The sequence below is a fragment of the Globicephala melas genome, chromosome 17, assembly GCF_963455315.2.
Source record: "Globicephala melas chromosome 17, mGloMel1.2, whole genome shotgun sequence".
Classification (NCBI taxonomy): domain Eukaryota; kingdom Metazoa; phylum Chordata; class Mammalia; order Artiodactyla; family Delphinidae; genus Globicephala; species Globicephala melas.
Window position 1 is genome coordinate 79,884,475 of NC_083330.1, and position 19,112 is coordinate 79,903,586.

General features: G+C 49.8%; 1 protein-coding gene across 1 annotated transcript; it reads right to left on the minus strand.

Moving 5' to 3' along the window:
• Positions 1–33: 33 nt before the first annotated feature.
• On the minus strand, positions 34–18,598 carry ZNF16 (zinc finger protein 16). The gene is made up of 3 exons (XM_030875961.2): positions 18,461–18,598; positions 15,265–15,469; positions 34–4,724 (listed from the first exon to the last, which is right to left on the minus strand). The coding sequence occupies exons 2-3, from the start codon at positions 15,458–15,460 to the stop codon at positions 2,959–2,961; spliced, it is 1,962 nt and encodes a 653-aa protein (XP_030731821.2). The 5' UTR covers positions 15,461–15,469; positions 18,461–18,598; the 3' UTR covers positions 34–2,958.
• Between the last annotated feature and the right edge of the window lie 514 nt (positions 18,599–19,112).

Genomic DNA, 19,112 nt, shown 5'->3' on the forward strand with positions numbered 1-19,112 from the left:
ACAAAGACTGTATGATATCACTTATGTGTGGAATCTACAAATATACAACAAACCAGTGAACATAACAAAACAGAAGCAGACTCACAGACGTCAAGAACAAACTAGTGGTTACCCGTGGGGAGAGGGAAGGGGGGAGGAGTAGTATAGGGGTAGGGAAGTAAGAGGTGCAAACCATTAGGTATAAAATGAGCCCCAAGGATCTACGGTACAACACAAGGAATACAGCAAATATTTTATAATAACTATAAATGGAGTATAACCTTTAATAATTGTGAATCAGTATGTTGTCCACCTGAAACTTACTGCTCACCTCCCCGCTTGGAGTCCAGGTAGCTCTCTGGACAGTGGCTGTGCTCCCCGTCTCTGCTTCTTGCTCGGACCAAGTCTCAGCCCTGCACTGCTGTCCCTAGAGAATGAGTTAAGTGGTGGAATTATGTATGATATCTTTCCCCCTTTTCTTTTCTTTTTTAAAAAAATAATTTTTTTATTGGAGTATAGTGCAAGAGTGTTCCCTTTTCTCCCCCCTTTTCAACATTTGCATTTTCTAGAATGATGTTGACTTTAAATTTAAAACGTCAAATTGGGGAAGCTCTGTTTGAAATCATGGCTGTCACTCTCCCGGGGGCACAGATGTGTACCCCTTTGGAGCCACTCCCTGAGGCTGCGGCCAGGCTCTGGCCACCCGGGAACGAGGCATCCAGGCCCGAGGTCAGTGACTTTACCTATGGATCTCACAGACTCAGCCCTTACTCCCCAAGGAATACACTTCCAAGGACACCGTGAAAGTCAAAAGGGAAGACACAGGCGGTGGTTGACGGACATTTGCTTTTCAAGACCATTCCTCTTTCAAAACATGACGTCCTGAAATTAAAATTTCTCAGGCTGCAGACGGCACAAAATCAGGTGAATTCTCCCCAGCCGCCTGCAGGGCTGAGGGAGCAGAGGAGCCCCTTCCTGTGGACCTTTTGTCTCCCAGAGGTGGCAGCTGTTGCTCACCTGGGCCTCGGCCTCGGGATTCACTAGCGGTTTGGAGGCCGGGGAAGGGGAAAAGGAGCTGAAAAGGCAGTGACAGAGAGAGGGGCACACGCTTGCCCCGCCAACCTCTTCTCCACACAGCAGACAATCCTCCTGAGATGCACGTCAGGTCCAAGCCGTCTACATCTTGCCATTCCACCCAGAGTAGAAGCTGCAGGCCTGTGGGGCCCGCCTACGGTCCCACCTGTCTGCTCTTTCTTCGTCACTGTGCCCCTGGCCCACAGGCCCCCTGCTGCTGCCAACCCTAACCCTAACCCACCTTCCTGGGTCATTCTCTCACTTGCTGCAGGTCATAGCTCACACGACGTCTCACTGAGGCCTTCTCTGCCCCCATTTAAGACTGAGACCCTCAAAACACCCAGACCCCATTTCCTGCTTTACTTTTCATCACACCAATCATAACTGTTAGACAATTTTCTCTCCCCCGCTGGAATGCAAACTCCTCGACGGCAGGCATTTTTGTCTTTCTTGTTTCCTGCTGTATCCCCACTGTGAATGGCACAGAGCAAGTGCCCAGCACGTACTTACTGAAAATGGGAGTCATCAAATCCAGGCTGGATGAGGAGCTGCCCTACAGTGAGAGAGTGCGAGGTCTCGTCAGGCAGAGACCGGGGCGGGGAGCTGGAGGGTGGCAGGGCAGGACTGCCGTCCAAGCTGCATCCCACTGGGGTGTTGCCTTGGGGGAGGGGCTGAGGTGGAGGGGAGGGTGTGACAGATGCCTCTGCAGGGCAGCAGTGCCAGCTGCTTTGCAGGGTCTCTGGGGTGAGGGTGGGCAGCCCATGCTGCCCAAGCCCACGGGACACACCTGTGCATCCAAGTCAACCCTTCCACACTGTTCTCTCCAAACTCCCACCTCTCCCTCCGCATCTGCCACTGCTGGCCTTGCCTCCACTTCCTTGATAACATAGGAGCCAAGACCTTACCTTCCCACCATAAGTACAAACCTGATGATACCTGCCCATTGCTACCCTTTCTCCTGGAGCAATGCAGGAGGTGCCCCCCACCCCAACCTATCCATCCCGTAACATCCCCAGGTCAAGGCCTCCCTGGTGGTAGAGGTGTTGCTTCTGGGCCAAGTTCCCCCAGCTTGGGGATTATGGGACCAGGGCCCACCTCCTAGGAGCACCTAGGTGCCCCATCAATGTCTGATGATGGACCTGGGAGCCTGTGGGGTGAACAGGAGGGGCATGGAGAGAAGGGACCTCTGTGGGTGAGGCCAGGACTGGAGCTTGGGAAAGAGCCTCACGTTTAACTGTGCTGCAGCCCTGAGTGGCCACGGGGGCCTGAGGCACAGCAGAGTGAGAACACACGACCTCAGACTGCAGGCAGGCACCAAGGAAAGGGGGCAGTGGGGGAATCCCATTATGCGATGGGAGGGAGAGGGGTGAGGAGTTGGTGGTGATGAGTATGCACCACCTCTGGGAGAGGGTGACAGCAACCAGACCTGAAACACTCTTGACCTGACTTTATGTAAACAGAATGCCAACTGCAGCCATTGACAGCGAACTCAGTTCTTATGACTAGTGACAAAACAAAAGAAGTGCTGTGGTCATATCTCAAACTGAATGTCAGTCTACTTCCTTGGTTATGTTCCGTTACAGTAATAAACTCTCTTCCTAAGTATGCAGCCTCTATAATCTTTTCCCTTCTAACAAATACGGCAGTCTGATAACAAACTGGAAAAGCAAACTGAAAAGAAATGAGGTCACACGCAGTAGGAGCAACGGCAGGGGAGTTGGGGGAGGAGCCTGTCTCACACGGCGGGGAGCCTGTCTCACAGGAAGGTCTCTGGTTTGTGGACAATGGCCTCTGTGGGCAGTGGCTGTGGAGTGGAGGGAATGAGAGAGCCCAGCTCAAGTCTCGGGATGGGAGAGGCTGGGACATTGCCAGGGGAGTCGGGGTGGAGCCTCATGCGGTTTCTTTTCACTCCCTGGTGTGAACCAGCTGGTGCTTGACCAACTTTGACCGCTGGCTGAAGGCTTTCCCACAAGCTGTGCAGTCATAGGGCTTCACCCCAGTGTGAATCCTCTGGTGCTGGATGAGGACCGAGCGCTGGCTGAAGGACTTCCCACACTCACTGCACTGATAGGGCCTCTCGCCGGTGTGGATGATCTGATGCTGAATGAGGTGCGAGCTCTGGCTGAAGCCCTTCCCACACTCGATGCACGCGTAGGGCTTCTCTCCAGTGTGGACTTTCTGGTGGTGGATGAGGTTTGAGCTCCGGTTGAAGGCTTTGCCGCACTGGTTACACTCGTGGGGTTTCAACCCATTATGGATCCTCTGATGCTGAATGAGAGTTGAGCTCTGGCTGAAGGTTTTCCCACACTCAGTACATTCATAGGGCTTCTCTCCAGTGTGAACTCGCTGGTGCAGGATGAGGTTGGAGCTGCGACCGAAGGTCTTCCCGCACTCGCGACACTCATAGGGCTTGTCGCCCGTGTGCACACCCTGGTGCTGGATGAGCGCAGAGCTGTGGCTGAAGGCCTTCCCACAGATGCTGCACTCATATGGCTTCTCTCCCGTGTGGATGATCTGGTGCTTTCTGAGCACTGAGCTGTAGCTGAAGGCCTTCCCACACACACCGCACACGTGAGGCTTCTCTCCAGTGTGGATTCTCCGGTGCTGGATGAGGCTTGAGCTCTGGCTGAAGGCCTTCCCACAGTCACTGCACTTGTAGGGCTTCTCCCCCGTGTGGACCCTGTGATGCTTAATGAGGTTGGACACCCGGCTGAAGGGTTTGCCGCACTCGCTACATGCGTAAGGCCTCTCCCCGGTGTGGACCCTCTGGTGCTTCCTCAGGTGTGAGCTCTGGCTGAAGGCCTTCCCACACACGTCACACTCGAAGGGCTTCTCCCCTGTGTGGACCCTCTGGTGTTTGATAAGGTTGGAGCTCCGCCTGAAGGCCTTCCCGCAGGCGTTGCACACGTATGGCTTCTCCCCGGAGTGGATTCTTTGATGCTGGATGAGGTTGGAGGTCCTCCTGAAGGCCTTCCCGCACTCACTGCATTCGTAGGGCTTCTCGCTCACATGGGACTTCTGGTGCTTTTTAAGGCTGGAGCTCTGGCTGAAGGCCTTTCCACACTCAGTACACACGTGTGGCTTCTCTCCGCGGTGGGTAAGCCGGTGCCTGAGGAGGTCTGAATGTGTGCTAAAGGGCCTTCCACACTCATTACATATGAAGGACTTCTGTCCAGTGTGCGCTGTCTGATGCTGAATAAGATCGGGGCCTCCTTGGAAGGTGTTCCCACACTCGTTGCATATGAACGGGCTTTCGGCTGCGTGAAGCCCCTCACAGCTGATTAGGTCCATGTTGCGTGGGAAGCTCTGGCCATGCGTGTCGTGTGGATGTGGCCTCTCTTCTGCAGGGGCTCCCTGACGTGCCACTGGGCTTGGGCTCAGACTGAAGCCTCTTTTGACCTTGTCACAGTCCACCTCTTTCTCTCCTGAGGAGCTCCTGAGAAGCACTTGCACTGGTGTGAAGTCCCCCTCCCAGCAGGGGGACTGTGCCTCTCTCTCATCCTCAGGGACCTCCCAGTCTCTTTCTAATGCACCGTCACAGAGTTCTCCAAGCTCAGGCGTCTGGGAAACATCACTGGCGTGGTTTTCTGATGTTTCTGCCTGTGATTCCAAATCCTCAGAAGCTTCTTCCTTCTGAAGAAACTCCTTGCCCTCAGTCCTGGGGTCCCAATCTGAAATGACAAACGAGAAGTCACATGGAAGGAAACAGGGAAACACAGACAAGTCTGGGAGCATGGGACCCACGGTGGGTGGTGGTCCCAGGTCTCTTGAGGGGACTGTGAGGGGCTGGCAGAGCTGAGGGGACCAGGCTGCACAGCAACTGAAAACCAACCCTAACCTGACCCCCAGACCCCACATCTCAGGAAAGCACCTGCAGTCTCCCGACTAAGGCCACCCAAAATCCTGGCCTGAGTCGAGGCAGTCCCTTGGCTGTCCTTCCCCTGACCCACAGCAGGCCATCAGCAGGTCCTGTTGGCTTTACCTCAGAGCATGTCCCAAACCCAGGCACTCACCCTCCCACCTGTTCAAGGAAAACACAGCTCCCTGCACGTTGCATTGCTAGACATTCTACCTGCCTCCTGTTCCAGATGCACAAGCCTGGAGTTGGCTGCTTGGCCCAGCTCTCATTCTCTGGGCGCCCACCACTGGCTTCACAGGTGTGGGCCTGGGCCCAGGCCAGAAGGTGCAGGGCCCGTTCCCTTCAAGGAAGCAGAACTGGCTCCGACTGCATGGTGATGACTCTGGAATGTCAGACTCCATCCCACTTGACAGAGAAGGCTTCAGCGACCGTGCCCCATTTGCCAAAGCAACCTGTACCTCTCGGCACCTGCACTGTGACTGCACTTTGTTAGCTGGTACCAGGGCTCAGCTGCTGCATCCATCCTTCTGTGACAGAGACGTGCACAAGGCTGCTTGTCACATTGGGAGGCACCCCCTTTTTCACACCTGAAGGACACGGAAACTCTGCTCTACTGGATCTCTCTCTCTCGTTATACCTGAGACATCCAGGCCAAACCACCCTTTGCTCCTGCCTGGATGGGGAGTAGCTAACCTGGCCTCCCACCTTCCCCTCCCGCCCACAGCAGTCTGGTGACAAGAGCACTTTGACAACCTCCCCCCTCTGCTCCCGCTTCTCCTGAGCAGGAGGGACCCGCTCCCCTTGGGGTCTGCCCTCCCCGATGGTCCTCATGCTCCCTCCTTCCCTTCCCTTCTGCTGGTCTTGGCTCAATCACCTCACGGGAGAGGACTTCTCTGACCACTGCCCCCAACAGGGCTCTGTGTCCCCAGGCTGTCCCCTCCCTACCCCCAGCCTCCTTGGGCCTGCTGCCCTCTGACCTACCCCTCAGCTCAAGACAACTGCCTCTCCCCACCTGGAACTTCAATCTACCACCACAATAGCAGTCTGTCTCCCCCACCCCAACTGGAGGCTTCTGTTATGCTTGGATCTCAGTGCAGACCCAGCTTGGCCATACGCTCAGCCTGTTTGCCTACCATGCCCATGTGCCTGGTGGTGACAATTCACATTCTGGTCACCTGACCCACGGCCCAGCTGGAAGCCCCTGCATAGAGTCTCTGCCAGGACCCCCTCCTTGGAGCTTGGCCATGCGGCCAGCACACAGATGCAGGCACCGTGCTTCGCCTTCCTGCTGACCCTCATGCAGGCCTGTCATCACTCGCTGCACGCGGGCTACCATCTTCTCCCAGAGCCCCAGCCCCTGGGCACCTGTGGTAATGTCCACAGGCCGCTGGACTGACTGACGGTGGCGGGGGGAGGCACAGTGAGGGCTGCAGGACAGACAGGGAGGTCACTGGAGGAAACAAGGGTCTGGATGGGATGACACAGGGCTCACTATGTCCCCTGCTGCACCCCATGACTGATCCGGGGGGCTCCACCCTCTCCTGGTTGCGTGTGGGGAAGGGACGGAGCTTTTCCATAAAGGGTCAGAGAGGGACCATCTTGGACTTTGTGGCTGCACGGTCTCTGTCATATGGTCTGCTTTGTTATAATCCTTAAAAAACCTTCAACCGTTCTTTGCTTGCAGGCCCCAAACAACTGGCTAGCTGGATCTGGCCTGTAGGCCATGGCTTGCTGAACCCTGACTGAGGTAAGGTCATTACTGTGCTCAGGAAGCGGTGGCAATAGGAACTGGTTTTTGAGCCAGAGCTACTGTCGACCTGGAAGAAGTTTACTGAGACAGGAAACAAGAGCGAGTGAGGTGAGGATGATGAGAGGGCATTTTTGATTTGCTAAACTGGATACAATTCTCCTCTGCAACATAAGAACTATTGGAAAAATAATGAAAGTTCCTCTTTTGAAAGGAAATATAAAGTCATAGAAATATGGCTTCCCTTAAGAAAAATCTTTTTAAAAAATTGGGTTTAATGGTGAAGGAAAAGATTTGAAAACAAATACACTTGTTTGCACTGTCTGTGTTGCCCCCACAAGTGTGACACCAAATGGAGAAAAGGGTGAAGACTCTGAGCCCTTCCAGCACACAGCAAACCTGTTAGACTTCCTGAGAGACGACACTAAAGACCTTTATGATTAGTTGCTTCCATGTTTGTGAAAAAGTACCCCTGTCAAAGCCACACTTGTGAGCGCCACATGTGGCTGTGGCTGTTGAGGGGCAGAGCTGTGGCTCTCCAGTGCTCACCCTGCCGTCTGCCACACAGACCCCAGCGGCACCACAGACTCGGGTGGGGGCTCCGTTAGTCTCCCATCTCCCACAGGGGCTCTGTTTTCATTTTACTTAATAGTTTGTTGAGGTGAAATTGACAGACAAAAATTAACTGTTTGAAATGAGCAATTCAGTGGCATTTAGCGCACTTACAATGTTGTGTGATCAACATCTTCATCTTGTCCCAAGACATTTCCATTACCCCAAAGCCCCTGTGCACTAGTTTATCTCCATATCTCCCGGCCCCCAGCTCCTGGTAACCACAAACCTGCATTTTGTCTCCATGGATTTACCTACTCCTGACATCTTATATGAATGAAATCATATGATTATGTGACTTTTGAGGCACACTGCAGCAGGTGTAAATGAGGGAGCTTCACTCCCTTTTTTGACTGAATAACATTCCATGGTGTAGATAAAGCACATTTGGCTTATACATTCATCCAGTGATGGATGTCTGGGCTGTTTACACCTCTTGGCTATTGTGAATAGTGCTATGAACACGATGTACATGTACTTGTTTGGGTATCTGCCTTGAATTCTTGGCGCATATATCTAGCAGTGGAATTGCTGGGTCATATGGTAATGCTACGCTTAAACTTTCAAGGAACTGCCAAATTGCATTCCAGGGTGGCTGCACCATTTTACATTCCCACCAGCAATGTATGAGGGTTCCAGTATCTCGAAATCCTTGAAAGCACTTGTTAATTATTTACTTTATTATTACAGCCATCCTAGTGGGTGTGAAGTGGTAATCTTACTCGGGTTATTTATTTATTTTTTCTTGCGGTATGCGGGCCTCTCACTGTTGCGGCCTCTCCCGTTGCGGAGCACAGACTCCGGACATGCGGGCTCAGCGTCCATGGCTCACGGGCCTAGCCACTCCGCGGCATGTGGGATCTTCCCGGATCGGGGCACGAACCCGTGTTCCCTGCATCGGCAGGCGGACTCTCAACCACTGCGCCACCAGGGAAGCCCCTTACTCGGGTTTTGACTTCATTTCTCAAATCACTGATGAATTTGAGCATCTTTTTGTTTACTAGTTGGTCATTTGTATATTTTCTTTGGAGAAATGTTTATTCAAGTCCCTTGCTCACTTAAAGAGTGGCCTGTTTGTCTTTTGTTGTTGAGTTGTAGGAGTCCTTTATATATTCTGGGTACTAGACCTTTGCCAGATATACAATTTGCAAAGATCTTCTCACATTCTGTAGGATGTCATTTCACTTTTTTCATAATGTCCTTTCATGCCTCGAAGTCTTTAATTTTGATGAAGTCCAATTTACCTTTTTCTTTTGTTGTTCATGCTTTTGGTGTTGTATCTAAGAATCCACTGCCAAACTCAACATTATGAAAATGTAATGTTTTCTTCTAACAGTTTTATGATTTCAGTTCCTGAATTTGGTAGTTGGATGATTCTGAGTTAATTTTTGCATATGGCATGAGGTAGGGAGCCAAGTTCACTCTTCTGCACATGGAAATCCAATTGTCCCAGCATCATTTATTTAACAGAGTTCTCTCTCTTCACTGAATGGTCCTGACACACTGGTTGAAAATCAATTGGCCTCAGATGTATGGGCTTACTTCTAGACTCTCAATTCTATTCCATTGTTCTGTATGCTTATCCTACGTCACTACCAAACTGTTTTGATTACTGAAGCTTTGTAGCAAGTTTTGAAACTGGGAAAAATGAGTTCTCTGACTTTGTTCTTTTGCAAGCTTGTTTTGGTTATTTGGGGCCCCTTGAATTCCATATTAATTTGAGGACTGACTTTTCCATTTCTGTAAAAAGGCTGTTGGAATTTTGACAGGGATTGTATTGAATCTGTAGGTTGCTCTGGATAGCACTGACATCATAACACTATTAAGACCGAAACATGGACATGGCATGTCTTTTCAATTATTTAGGTATCCTTTCTTTTTTTTTTTTAAATATATAAATTTATTTATTTACAGCTGCATTGGGTTTTTGTTGCTGTGTGTGGGCTTTCTCTAGTCGCGGTGCATGGGCTTTCTCTAGTTTTGGTGAGCGGGGACTACTCTTCGTTGCAGTGCATGGGCTTCTCATTGCAGTGACTCCTCTTGTTGCAGAGCATGGGATCTAGGTGTGCAGGCTTCAGTAGTTGTGGCATGTGGGCTCAGTAGTCGTGGCTCGTGGGCTCTAGAGCGCAGGCTCAGCAGTTGTGGCGCATGGGTTTAGCTGCTCCGTGGCATGTGGGATCTTCCTGGACCAGGGCTTGAGCCTGTGTTCCCTGCATTGGCAGGCAGATTCTTAACCACTGCATCACCAGGCAAGTCCCAGGTATCCTTTAATTTCTTTTGGCGATGATCTGCAGTTCTCAGCCAACACATCTTTCACCCACTTGTTTAAATTTATTTGTAGATTTTTTTCTTTTTGATGCTATTATAAATGAATTGTTTTAATTTCCATTTCAGATTGTACATTGTTGGTGTACAGAAGCGCAACTGATTTTGTGTGTTGACTTGTACCCTGCAACTTTGCTGAATTCATTTATTAGCTCTAGCAGCTTTTTAATGGATTCTTTGGTATTTTCTATATATAGGATCATGCCTTAGGCAAACAGAGGTAGTTTTATTTCTTCTTTCCCAATCTGAATGACTTTTATTTGTTTTTCTTGCCTGATTGCTCTGGTTACAACTTCCAGTACAATACTGAATAGCACAGGTGAAAGCAGGCATATTTTCCTGATCTTTGGGGAAAAGCTTTTAATCTTTCACAAATGTACATGATGTTAGCTATGGGTTTTTCATGAATGCCTTTATCATGTTGAGGATGTTGCCTTGTACTGAGTTCCCTCAGTGTTTTTATCGTGAAAATGTATTTGCTTTTATCAAATACATTTTTTTGCATCAATTGAGATGATTATAGCTTTTCTCCTTCATTCCATTAATGCAGTAAATGACACTGATTAGTTCTTATGTTGAACCACTCTTGTATTCCTGGGTTACATCTCACTTGGTCACAGGATATAATATTTTAATGTGCTGCTGGATTCAGTTTGCTAGCATTTTGTTGAGGGTTTTGCATATATAGCCATAAAATGTCTTAATATATAATTTTCTTTTCCTGTGATGTCTTTATTTGACTTTCCTTTCTCTTCTATAGTTTGGAGGAGTTTGAGAAAACTTAGTGTTAATCCTTCTTTAAATGTTTGTTAGAATTCACCAGTGAAGCCACTTGGTCCTGGATGTTTGTTAGTTTTTTTCTTTTTTTTTGTTTGCGGTATGCGGGCCTCTCACTGTTGTGGCCTCTTCCATTGCAAAGCACAGGCTCCAGACGTGTAGGCTCAGCGGCCATGGCTCACGGGCCCAGCCGCTCCGCGGCATGTGGGATCTTCCCGGACCGGAGCACGAACCCATGTCCCCTGCATTGGCAGGCGGATTCATAACCACTGTGCCACCAGGGAAGTCCCTCAGTTTAATTTTTGTAGTGTACCATTTTTTTATTCCTTTTGTGTATATTTTAAAGATATTTTGTTAGTGGTATCATGGGGATTATAATTAATATCTTAACATCCTAAAACAATCTGGTTTGGTTTCCCACCCCCCTCAGCTTTTTTGGTCCCCTGCCCCCAGCTGTATTGAAATATAATTGCCATATAACATCATGTAAATTTAAGGTGTACAATGGGATGATTTGATACATGTATATATGCAAAATGATGACCACCATAGGGTTAGTCAACACATCCATCACCTCACATAGTTACTATTTTGTGTGTATGTTTGTGTGGTGAGAACTTTTAAGATCTACTCTCTTAGCAATTGCCAAGTATACATTATTAACTATAGTCACCATGCTGTACATTAAATCCCCAGAATAGAGCCACTGAGTTTGAACTGTTACCAACTTAGCCACAACAGCATACAAAAACTCTGCTCCTATACAGATATGTTCCCACCTTAATGAGGTTGCTGTCACAAATGTATCTTTATATGCTGTATGTTCAATAGTATAGGTTTGTGATTATTTTTATGCATTTGTCTTTTAAATGATATAGGAAATAAAAAGTGGGTTTATAAACCAAAAATACAATAATACTAGCTTTTACCCTTACCTATGTGGTTAATTTTACCAGAGTTCTTTAGTTCTTTTTTTTTTTTTTTTTTTGTGGTACGCAGGCCTCTCACTGTTTTGGCCTCTCCCGTTGCGGAGTACAGGCTCCGGACGCGCAGGCTCAGTGGCCATGGCTCACGGACCTAGCCGCTCCGCGGCATGTGGGATCTTCCCGGACCAGGGCACGAACTCGTGTCCCCTGCATCGGCAGGCGGACTCTCAACCACTGCGCCACCAGGGAAGCCCTCTTTAGTTCTTTGTATGGCTCTGAGTTCCTGTCTAATATCCTTTTTTTTTTTTTTTTTTTTTGGCGGTACGCGGGCCTCTCACTGTTGCAGCCTCTCCCGTTGTGGAGCATAGGCTCCGGATGCGCAGGCTCAGTGGCCATGGCTCACGGGCCCAGCCGCTCCGCGGCATGTGGGATCCTCCCAGACCGGGGCACGAACCCGTGTCCCCTGCATCGGCAGGCGGACTCTCAACCACTGCACCACCAGGGAAGCCCTCCTTTTATCTTAATATGTAAGAACCCCTCTGACACTTCTTTTTTTTTTTTAATATTTATTTATTTGGCTGTATCAGGTCTTAGTTGCAGCACATGGGATCTTTCGTTGTGGCATGTGGGCTTCTCTCCAGTTGGGGTGTGCAGGCTCCAGAGCAAGTGGACTCAGTAGTTGCAGTGCGTGGGCTCTCTAGTTGTGGCGCGTGGGCTCCAGAGCATGTGGGCTTAGTTGTCCCGTGGCATGTGGGATCTTAGTTCCCCAACCAGGGATTGAACACATATCCTGTGCATTGGAAGGTGGATTCTTTTTTTAAAATTTATTTATTTATTTATTTATTTTTGGCTGTGTTGGGTCTTCGTTTCTGTCCGTGGGCTTTCTCTAGTTGCGGTGAGCAGGGGCTACTCTTCATTGCGGTGCACAGGCCTCTCTTTGTTGCGGAGCACAAGCCCCAGACGCGCAGGCTCAGTAGTTGTGGCTCACGGGCCTAGTTGCTCTGCGGCATGTGGGATCTTCCCAGACCAGGGCTCGAACCCGTGTCCCCTGCATTGGCAGGCAGATTCTCAACCACTGAGCCACCAGGGAAGCCCCGGAAGGTGGATTCTTAACCACTGGGCCACCAGCGAAGTCCCTCCCTCTGACACTTCCTACAGAGCAGGTCTATTGGTAATAAACACCCTCAGCTTTTGTTTATCTGAGAATATCTTAACTTTGCCTTCACTATGAAAGGTAATTTTGCCAGATGTAGAATTCTTAGTTGGCAGTTTCATTCTCCCAGCAGTTTAAATATGTCATCCCACTACTTTCCAACCTCCAAGGGTTCTGATGAGAAACTGGCTGTTAATTTTATTGAGGATCCCTTACACAAGACGGGTTGCTTCTCTCTCGCTGTCTTCAAGATTCAGTCTTTCGACAATTTGATTATAATGAGTCTTGGTGTGGATCTCTTTGAATTTGTCCTAGTCAGAGTTCGCTGAGCTTTTTGGATGTGTAGGTTCATGTCTTTCATGACATTTAAGATGTTTTGGCCACTATTCAAATATTCTTTCTGCCCCTTTCTCTCTCTCCCTTCTTTCTTGGCCTCCCATATGTGTGTTGGTTCCTTTGATGGTATCCCACAAGTCTGTTAGGCTCTGTTCACTTTTCTTCAACCTTTTTTCTTCCTGTTCCTCAGACTGGATAACTTCAATTGTCTATCTTCAAGTTCACCGATTCTATTGCCTGCTCAAATCTGCTGTTGAAACCCTCCAGCAAACTCTTCATTTCAGTTATTATAATTCTCACATCTAGCACTTCATTTTTTCAAATTTTTGGCTGCACCACGTGGCATGTGGGAGACCAGGGATTGGACCCATGCCCCCTGCAGTGGAAGCGTGGAGTCTTAACCACTGGACCACCAGGGAAGTCCCAGCTCTAGGACTTACACTCTGTTTCTTTTTATAATAAATAAAATATAAATTGTATATTTACAATTATCTCTACTGATTTTCTCATTTTGTTCATACATAGTTTTTAGCTCTTTGCCCATGGTTTGTTTCTGATCTTTGAGTACCTTTAAGACAGCTGATTTAGTCTGTCAAGTATCTGTGCTTTTTCAGGGACACTTCCGCCAATTAATTTTTTTCCCTTGAATGGGCCAGCCATATTTTCCTGCTTATTTGTATTCTTTATGATTTTTTGTTAAAAACTGGACATTTGAATATTTACTGTGATAACTCTGTAAATCAGTCTCTCCTGCCTCCAGGGTTTGCTACTCTTAATTGTTGGAGGCTCCAGTCATCCGTTCTTTTAGTCACTTTCCAAACTACTTTTGCAAAGACTGCATCCCTTGTCATGTGTGGTCACCAAGGTCTCTGTTTCTTTAGCTTGTGTACAGCTACTGTTTGAATGGAGAGTTCCTTGAACACTAACAGTAAAATAAAAATAATACACCTCTCCCAGCCTTTGTGGGTTGGCTCTCCTGGGACACTAACACTATTACTCTGCTGTGGCTTCCTGCTTTCATTAATTTTGGAGATCAGCTACAGGTTATGCTACAATCTTCATAGACCTTTTCTTTCTTTCTTTTTTTTGTTTTTCATAGGTCTTTTCTTAGCATATATCCTATCCTGGGCAGGTACGTGGCTTTCTAAATTCCCTGATATACAAGGGTGCTTTTGAATGCCCTCATTTCTCCAACTTTCCCTCCTAGGCTTTAGGAGGTCAACTGTACTGTTAACTGATGTCCCAAGTGGCTGTGGGATTTTAGTTCACCTTTCAGTGTTTTTGAGCCCACCACTTTTCTGCTGAGTAAGTTCTGAGTTAGGCAACACAGGGACAAACACTTTGCATTCTTTATCCAACCTCACACAGGTGAGAACAGAGAAAATAATTTCTGAATAAGTTCTGTCTGCTCCTTCTGGAACCAGGGACCAGGTCCCACACTGGGAACACAGGCTGCTCACTTTCAAGATGCTGCTGAACCAGGGAGTGTTTGTAAAGCTTTCCAGGTTAAGTTGCCTTTTTCTTGACTCAGCATTTGTTTGGTTGTGTAAACCTGTTTTCTAGATTTCTGACAAAGTTGGTCCTGATGGCTTCTACCTGTTTTTTTTTTTTTAATAATTTACATGGAGAGAGGGGTGTTTGGAGCTGCCTACTCCACCACTTTGCTCTATAGCAAAAGGGTTTCTAAAACATGAGCTACCATCAAATCTGTTTTTTCCTGGAGCAAGAATCTGGCCTAACTCACCACTCTCTGCCTGGCATACCCCTGGCCATCTGGCAGCAGGCTTTGTCCCTCAGGGCCACTTCTTTGGCTCTGTCATGTTTTTCATCCTCTATCCATCTCCTCCCTCCAACACACCTAGGACTGCCTTGTGCCATCTCTGCCCTTAGCCCAACCTTCCCTGGCCACACAGGGTCTGAACAGGGTACTCTGCCCAGATGTCCTGAGTATGACAAAAGGTTCCACGTAGTTAAGAGTGTCTTCTTGTATAACAGCCACCATCAGATCCCAGTAAGGAAAGCTAACAGTGAGTAACCATCCTGATCACTGCTGAGAGGTCCACAGAAGAGGTGAGTTAGTGAGTGGTGTGCAGGAAGGACTCTCTGGTATCTGACGGGGATGGGAGCAGCTGGGCAGTGTGAATGGAACAGGGCCAAGGCTTGGATTAGGGCAGAGACCTGAGGGCACGGACTACCACCAGCCTGGTGAGTAAGTTAGGCAGGGCTCAGCTGGTGACCATCATGTCACACCCCTCTATGTCAGGTGAGGAAAGCAGTGTCCCACTCAGGGCACCAGGGCAGCCAGGTGGCAGGCCAATTTCCTCTCTTGGCCCCTTGACCTCCAGCCTTGGCCCCTCAAGTCCACAAGGCACTCTGCCCCTAATGGTGACACACAGACCTCCTGAGGTAAGTGCAGGGTGATGTAGACAAAGTCTCCTCAGAACAAGGGCATCAGTGGGGAACTCACACCCAGTACCTGGCTGCTGATGGTGAGGGGGGGTGGCTTCTGGCTCAGCGTCACCACAGCAGAGGGGACCATGAAGTGCAGATCCAGGGTGGGTCACAGCGGGAGCATCACTCACACAGGCCTGTGTTCTGGGGGTCCAAGGAGATGGTCCAGGGACTGAGGGTTCCATTTCTGCCTCTTCAGGGCGTACTCTGAGGCTGGGCATGGCTGGGACCTGGAGACCAGCAAGGACACAGGTGAGTGTGCAGAGGGGATAACTCCAGGGGTTCACCCACCCACCAGGTAGGGGTCACTTCCTTCACCCCTGCAGCCTGAGACCTCTGGAAGGCCTGTGATTGGTGCCACATTCCCTGATCTTGGAACCAAGGGAAGGGTGAGCCAGCCACGAGGACACAGACTCACAAGCCAGGGCCACAGGTGGGAAATGGTGAGATGCTGACCACAGAGCAAGGTGAGCACACAGTGCCTTGTTGGCACCACCTGGAAGGGCCCAAGCTTTCCCTGATAAGAGGAAAGCAGCTCCCATGGAGCCTGTGCCTGCTGTGGTGGGCTTGTTCCTGACACAATGCCCTGAAGGTGGACCACTGGACCCACTCACGGGGGAACAGCAACTCCAAAGGTTGGGCTGCCAGGGGTAGCCTGAGCTGCAGACATGCACAAAATCATCACAGTGCCACCCTATTGGTCAGCCCTGAGTTGTGTCCCCCTGGCAGCATCCAGAGTGGGTGTTCCCATCCCCAACCTCCTGGGCTGTCCTCCCACTGCACCAGTGGCTCCCTCCCAGACTCCTCATCTCCCTCTTCACGTTGGTGCTCCAGGGTTCACTTCTGTATCTACACCAACTTCCTTGGTTAATCTGTCCAGTCCTGAGGCATCAACATCATTTATCCCGTGAAGACTCTCAAACCTGGGCTCATCTCCAGGTTTAAGTGGTCTCTCTGAGCAAGGGACAGGACATTCCCACCCAGACACATGATGGGTTCCCCACATGGACCAAGTTACTGATTTCCTCCACCCCTCCCACTACCCTGTCTCTGAGCAAATGCACCATGCCCTGCCCAGCAGCCCATCTGGGAGTGGGGCAACATCCCTCCGCCCCTTATTCATATTGTACCATGAGCAGGTACCAGTGACCCGTCTGCCCTTCAGGGGTGGAGAAGATGAGGCAAAAGTCCATTGTAGACACTGCCTGCCAACACTTGGACTGAATTTCTCCTCTTGGGACACACGCTTTCAGTGTTTCCAAAATACCCACTATATGCCAGCGTCTATTCCAGGGACAATGTGACCATCACCCTCATGGGTTTCAGTGGGGAGACAGATAATAGCAAATGCATCAGTGAGATGGGCAAGTGCTCTGGGCACAGGTAGCAGAGAAGGGGTGGAGCCTGGGGCAGGCGGGCATTTAACCAGGCCCAGAGAAGAGAGGGTTTAGGCCATGCCTGGCTGGAAAAGTAGAAGAAAGCAAGGGTGAGATGGGGCAGAGGTGTGAACAGAGCTCAGAGACAGTTGCTGGGGGACAGACTATAAGAGGTCTTGACTGCCTGGTGAAAGTGAGACATCAGCCACATTTCTACATTGGGAGACAGAACTAATGAAACATCTTAGGAAGATTCACCTGGCGTGGGCACTCAGAGGGATGGTGCATAAGATTCAAAGCAGGGAAAGCACTGACTCAAGGCACTCATCCATGTAGCAGCAGACAGAGAAGATGATGCTTCCAAGGGGCGAACCTTCACTTTCTTCCAAGGGAAGAGTCAATCATTTGTAACATTTATTCAGTTCATTTTATTTTAAAATCTTCAAGTCATTATCACTGTTTCTGAATAGGGGCACAGTCATATGGCTCAAAATTCAAAAGGTTAAAGAGGACTTAAGGTGAAACATCTCCCAGCCAGCCACACTACTCCTTCCCAGTTTCCAATGTGTCCTTCCTGATTACTCTAAGCTTACACAAATACGTGTGTTTTTTCTTTGCCTTTTTATTATAAATTGTACCAAACTAAGCTCATTTTAAAATTTTTATTTATTTAGGGCTGAGTTGGATCTTTGTTGCTGCACGCGCCCTTTCTCTCGTTGCAGTGAGCGGGGGCAACTCTTTGTTGTGGTGTGTGGGATTCTCACTGCAGTGGCTTCTCTCGTTGCGGAGCATGGGCTCTAGGCGCCCAGGCTTCAGTAGTTGTGGCTCGCAGGCTCTAGAGCGCAGGCTCAGTAGTTGTGGCGCACGGGCTTAGTTGCTCCGCGGCATGTGGGATCTTCCCAGACCAGGGCTCGAAACTGTGTCCCCTGCATTGGCAGGCAGATCCTTAACCACTGCGCCACCAGGGAAGCCCCGAAAACTAAGCTCATTTTACATTTTGTTTTTCTCACTTCAGTATTTGTGGGATCTTGCCCAGGAGGACACAGACTGATCAGTGGTAGCAGACTGCTCCTCCTCACCCATGTCCACATCCTATCCCTAGAACCTACACTACACAGCGAAAGAGATTTTGCAGAGGAAATTAAGTTTACGGGCCTGGATTATCTTGGTGGACCCAACCTAATCATATGAGCCGTTGCTGACTCAGATGCACGGGTCATATGCAAGGAGTGGGGCCTCCAAGAGCTAAGAACAGTCAGCAAGGAAAAAGCAACCTCGGGAATTGGATTCCACCAGTGAGCTTGGAAGCTGATTCTCCTGGCTAAGGGCTCTACCTGGTGCTAAGCAAAGATACAACTGTGAAGACCAGCAGCCACTTGTCCATAGCAGGCGTCCACGGGATGGGCATGACCCAGCCTCAGTCCCACTCCCTTGGGGGAGAATAAATTCCTCCCCATCCCCAGAGCCCCTTCTCCACCTGGAGGGCGAATCCACCACCGACTGGGCCTCCAGGCAGGACACCTGGTGCCAAGCGACAACCCCATTCATTTCTCACCCGGCTCCGTACAGTTCCGACGTTCGCACCAATTCCTGAGGCCCTTCCTCCGCCCCAACCCCGCGCGTCAGAACACTATTCGCGCACACTTGCCCGTCGCACTGTAGCAGCCGCGCCACGCGGTCCCGCAGCCCGGCTCCGGGTCAGGGGTTGCTCGGCTCCGCCGCGCACCCTCTGCAGGGCGCCCCTCGCACGCCCTCCCGGGAGGGGCCCTCGAAGGCTGTGACCCGCCCACGCCCCTTTACGGACCCCCGCGCACCGAGCCTAGGCCTCCCGGGGCCGGCACCCACCGCGGCGTCATCGAAGTGACGAGGGAGCGCGGTCAGCAACGCCGAAACGCCACCACGGCAATCGCCAACTACGGGAGTCGCTCCGGGAACAGAGCAAGGCCGCGGGTCCCAGGCCACTCGGCCCTTAGGCGGACCCCGGAAGTCCCGCTCCGACTTCCGGCTCGCGGACCCGCCCAGCCCAGCCCAGTGTGGCCGCTCTAGACCGCGGGAGGACGAGCGACTCGGTGGATCCATACTTGACCCGCGCGAGGTGCCAGGAGCCGCCGGGAGCCCCGCGATCAGAGTCGGTTCGTGCAACTAACCAGGGTGGCAACTACCTAAAAAAAGACAAGCGATTATAAATGCAGGGAGAACTAGGGACTTAGATACACAGGTACCTAGAATCGGAACAGGTTTTGCTTGATAAAAACATGATGATGCACGTGGAAGAAACTGAATCCCTCAATCAGTAAATGATTCGACAGATAGATGGGAAAATCTCAAATTCCTTAAGTGGGACTGTCCATGAAACATTTACAAAAATTGATTATACAGTTAGACATAAAGAATACAAATATTTTAAAGTATGCATTTTAAACTACCAAAATTAGAATAGAAATACATAATAAAAAGTTGACTCCCAAAACTCTTTAACTATTGGAGTTTACGAAAC